Source organism: Asparagus officinalis, chromosome 2, assembly GCF_001876935.1.
Source record: "Asparagus officinalis chromosome 2, Aspof.V1, whole genome shotgun sequence".
Classification (NCBI taxonomy): domain Eukaryota; kingdom Viridiplantae; phylum Streptophyta; class Magnoliopsida; order Asparagales; family Asparagaceae; genus Asparagus; species Asparagus officinalis.
In genome coordinates, this window is record NC_033795.1 from 54,240,570 (window position 1) to 54,245,384 (window position 4,815).

General features: G+C 41.9%; 1 protein-coding gene across 1 annotated transcript in view; it reads left to right on the forward strand.

The window, feature by feature from the left end:
• LOC109831184 overlaps nt 1,651-4,815 on the forward strand; it is a 13,602-nt gene continuing 10,437 nt past the window's right edge. The window contains exons 1-4 of the mRNA XM_020398519.1: nt 1,651-1,749; nt 1,792-1,985; nt 2,094-2,381; nt 3,465-3,594. Of these exons, the coding sequence (XP_020254108.1) occupies nt 1,651-1,749; nt 1,792-1,985; nt 2,094-2,381; nt 3,465-3,594 (711 nt within the window). The remainder of the gene's footprint in view (nt 1,750-1,791; nt 1,986-2,093; nt 2,382-3,464; nt 3,595-4,815) is intronic.

The following is a 4,815-nucleotide window of genomic DNA, read 5'->3' on the forward strand; positions in this document are numbered from 1 at the left end:
GCAGTGCACCCGCAGCAGGCCAGCAGGGCAGGACTCAGCAGCATCTGTAGAACCGCACTCAGGGATGTGGTCAGGGCCAGCAGTTGAGGATTTAGGAACCCTCAGCAGTCCTAATGATTGAGTGACAGGTTCGAGCGGTCCAGGAGACCCAACAGAGACAGATAACATCATTCACTCCAGATGATGCAAAGTAGTAGACCGGTAGAGTGTATGCAGTTGTTCCTCGCGATCATGGAGCGAGCGAAGCTGTGGTGGAAGGTACATTCCATGTGAACTCCTTTCCAGCACGTATTCTTTTTGAATCTGGCACTTCACATTCTTTTATCTCCTATGATTTTACAGTTAGACTTCAGCTTGTAGCTCAGCCGTTAGATTTTTCTTTATCTGTATCTACTCCGTTGGGAGAGATGTCTTTGTTAGGGAATGTTTGTAGGAGATGCATCGTCAGCTTGGATGATTCTGAGTTCGCGATTGATTTGATCGTGTTGTATATGTCTGAATTCTATGTGATTCTTAGTATGGATTGGCTATCCTCCTACCACGTCAGTATCGACTGTTTTGCGAAAACAGTCAAGTTGTGAGCGTCTGATGGGTCCGAGTTAGTTGTGGCAACCTCTTAGGGGAACCAGTTTGCAGAGTCATTAGTGGCGTACATCGAGGAGGTGATGCTTCGGGATCAGAATGTGGATATATGCAAGACTAGAGTTGTCTTAGATTTTTAGGATGTCTTTCAGGACATACCTGGGTTATCTCCTGTAAGAGAGGTTGAGTTTTGTATTGAGTTGTAGTCGGGCACAGCCCCGATATCCCGAGCACCCTATCGCATAGCACCTACTGAGCTGAGGGAGTTATAGATCCAGTTGGATAAGTTATTAGTTCAGGGCTTTATTTGTCGAAGTTATTCTCCGTGGGGAGCGCCGGTCCTCTTCATGAAGAAGAAGGATGGTAGTATGTGATTGTGTATCAACTACCGTAAGTTGAACAAGGTCACTATCCGAAATATATATCCCTTGCCTTGGATTGATGACTTGTCCGATCAGCTGTAGGGAGCATAGTATTTCTAGAAGATTGATCTTCGTTCTGGTTATCATCAGTTGCCGGTTCGGGAGATGGATATTCCCAAGACTACCTTTCTGACTCGATATGGGTATTCGAGTTTTTTGTTATGCTATTTGGGTTGACCAATGCACCCGCGGTATTCATGGATTTGATAAACCGGGTCTTCTATCTATTTTTAGGCCAGTTCGTTATTGTGTTCATTGATGATATCTTATCTATTCAAGATCGGAGTCGGAGTATGGGCAACATCTACGTTTGGCTTTGCAGACCTTGCGTGAACATCAGCTATATGCTAAGTTTAGCAAGTGTGAGTTTTGGATTTCTGAGGTGAGGTTTCTTGACCATCTTGTCAGCAGAGAGGGCATAGCGGTAGACCCAGCTATGGTTTCAGCAGTACTTGATTGGGAATCGCCAAAAATGGTTATCGAGATTTGTAGGTTTTTGGGATTGGTCGGATATTACAGGAAGTTCACTCAGGACTTCTCAAAGATTGCGATGCCCCTTACACGCCTTATAAAGAAGGGTGTACAGTTTACTTGGAGCATGAAGTGCTAGAAGGCTTTTGATACCTTGAAGGCTAAGTTGACTACGATGCCAGTTCTTACTATTCTGAGCAGTAACAGGACATTTGTTGTGTACACGGACTCGTCATTAGCAGGTTTGGGAGGTGTTCTTATGCAGACTCAGAAGGTAGTAGCATACATTTCATGGTAGTTGAGAGTTCATGAGCAGAACTACCCCACTCATGATTTAGAGTTAGCAGTGGTTGTATTCGCGCTGAAGGCGTGGAGACACTACTTATATGGAGTACAATTCGAGCTTTTCACAGACCATCAGAGTTTGAAGTACCTTTTCTCCCAGAAGGAATTTAATCAGAGGCAGCGGCGATGGATTGAGTTCATCAAGGACTATGAGTTCACGATTCAGTATCATCCGAGGAATTAGAATGTCGTAGCAGATGCTTTGAGTAGGAAGTGTCGACATTAGGTTGTGATTTTGAGGGGCTTATTGTATAGACATCTTCTCACTCTTAGCCAGTTCGACTTTAGGCTAGAGTTTGGCGGGACCAGCGTATATTTAGGAGCTATATCAGTGCAGCCATCTTGGAGGGACAAAGTAGTCAGAGCTCCGTTAGAGGACTCTTGGATTAAAATCTGGAAGGAGAAGATTTCCAAAGAGCCCATGGATGATTGGACCATCGGAGCAGATGGAGGCCTTCGAATGAAGGGTCGATTAGTTATGCCAGCTAGTGTGGAGCTGAAGAAGTTGTTTGATGAAGCACATCGTACCCGATATACAATGCATCTAGGAACCACCAAGATGTACAAAGACTTGAGGAGACATTTCTGGTGAAGTGGTATGCGTAGAGACATTTGCAGATTATGTGGCAAAGTGTTTTACCTGTCAGCAAGTGAAGGCAGAGCACCAGAGACCAGCAGGAACACTTCCGCCCTTACCCATTCCAGAGTGGAAGTGGGTGGACATTTCTATGGACTTCATTGTGGGGTTTCCGAAGTCGAAGAAGGGGAACAATTCAGTTTGGGTGATAGTGGATCGGTTGACGAAGTATGCACATTTTATTCTAGTGAGGACCACTTATACCGTCGAGGCATATGCAAGGATATTTATTCGGGAGATAGTTCGACTGTATGGACTTCTAGACACGATTGTGTCAGATCGAGGATTAGTATTCACCTCGCACTTTTGAAGGAGTTTCCAGAATTCATTTGGCAGCAGATTATTGCACAGTAGTGTATTTCACCCTTAGACGGATGGTTAGACAGAGAGAGTGAACCAGGTATTGGAGGATATGCTACGGGCTTGTGTTATTGATTTCTAGGGCATCTAGGAGGATCATATTCTATTGATAGAGTTCGCTTATAACAATAGTTATCAAGCGACGATTGGTATGACTCCGTATGAGGCACTATACGGGAGGCCTTGTAGATCCCCTATATGTTGGGCAGAGCTGGAGGATAGCTTGTTGCTTAGACCAGAGCTGGTGAGGCAGACTACTGAAAAGGTAGCATTGATTAGGGAGCATATTCTAGTCGCTCAGAGTCGATAGAAGAGCTACGCAGATCATAGACAACGACCTTTAGAGTTTCAGGTTGGAGATTATGTTATGCTGAAGATATCCCCGATGAAGGGTGTGCAGCGATTTGGCAGACGGGGAAAGCTTGCCCCGTGATTTATTGGTCCTTTTCGGATTGTTGAGCGTATTGAGGCTGTTTCTTATCGACTAGATCTTCCAGCATCGATGTCTAGTATGCACGACGTATTTCACATTTCTATGCTCTGGAGGCACCTTCATAATGAGGAGAGACAGTGAGTATTGGATGCTCCAGAGATCGAGCTTCAGATGATTTGACTACGATTGAGATCCCAGATTGTATACTTTCTAGAGAGGACAAGATGCTTAGAAATAAAGTGATTCCTTTGGTGAAAGTCCAATGGAACTGGAGAGGATCTGAGGAGATTTCTTGGGAGAGTGAGGAGGATATGCTTCGTGACTACCCACACCTGTTTGAGCAGGTAAATTGTTTAGATTTTGTTTTCTTATGATTTATGATGATTTTGAGATAGTTATATTCATCTTTAACACTAGAATGGGGCTATTGTCACCTAGTCCTTAATCATTTGAAAAATATATGGTATATACATGAGGGTTTCCTTGTTTGGATTATTTCGCTCGATGTACTAATTTCATTTAGTTAAGGATTGAGGTGCGAATATTTGCATTCTAGGTTGTTAACTTTAAATATCATTGTGCTAATACTATGAGATATGTGCAGAAGGGTTTCTTAATATGAATTACACCTTCTTAATGAGTTTTCCCAGTTATTAAGCTTTGTGATGCGATTGCGGAATTTTAAGGACGAAATCCTCTTAAGGGGGGGTGAATGTTAAACCCCGATAATTTTTGAATGATATATTAATTTGAGATTAATTATGATATACTGATATTTAGTAACCGCCATGGTCGACTGCGAAACCTACAGAGAGCTGTTTGCTCTGTTTTGAGTTGGTTTCGAATTTCTAAACCCATATTCGTTTTCCTATATATATAAATAAATATATATATATATATATATATGAGTTTTTCACGTTTTTCTCAGTTTTCCTAAGAACCCTAACCGCCACCAAACCGCCCAAACCTTAGTTTGATTTCTTGGAGAAGATTAGATACTTTCGAGCGGGATTTTTCTTGGTTTTTGGTTTTTGGAGTGGAGATCTCTTTCAACCTTGCTTCTAAAATGTTTTTTGATAATCTAAAGCGAGTATCATCTTTGCTAATCCCCCTCCCAGTTTTTAAAATATTTTTAAAGAGATTTAAACATGTTTTGTAGAGCCTAAACGACTAGATTATGAATAGAAGACAACTTTTTTGAATTATATGTATAAAAATTAGGTCTTTTCATGCTAAAAAGGTTGAGAATGAATTTTACAGATGTAATTAAGATCTGAGAATGATTTTAAAACATGGTTAATCTAAAGAAAGAAGTTTGATTCATTATTTTGAGCTTTTATGCATGTTTTAGGCTTGGATAAATTTTGAAAAACGACCGTATTTCGAATTTAATGAGCAAAAACGACCGCTTAACAGAAAAATTAGCAAAATCGACTTTTTTTTGCACGGGAGTACTAGTCCCGTGCAAAAAAAGGGCTGCTTTTCACCCGACGCTCATCTTCCCCCTTCCGCTCATTCCCTCTGGTTGTGACCAAAAAACCAGACCCCCACCCTCCTTCCCCACT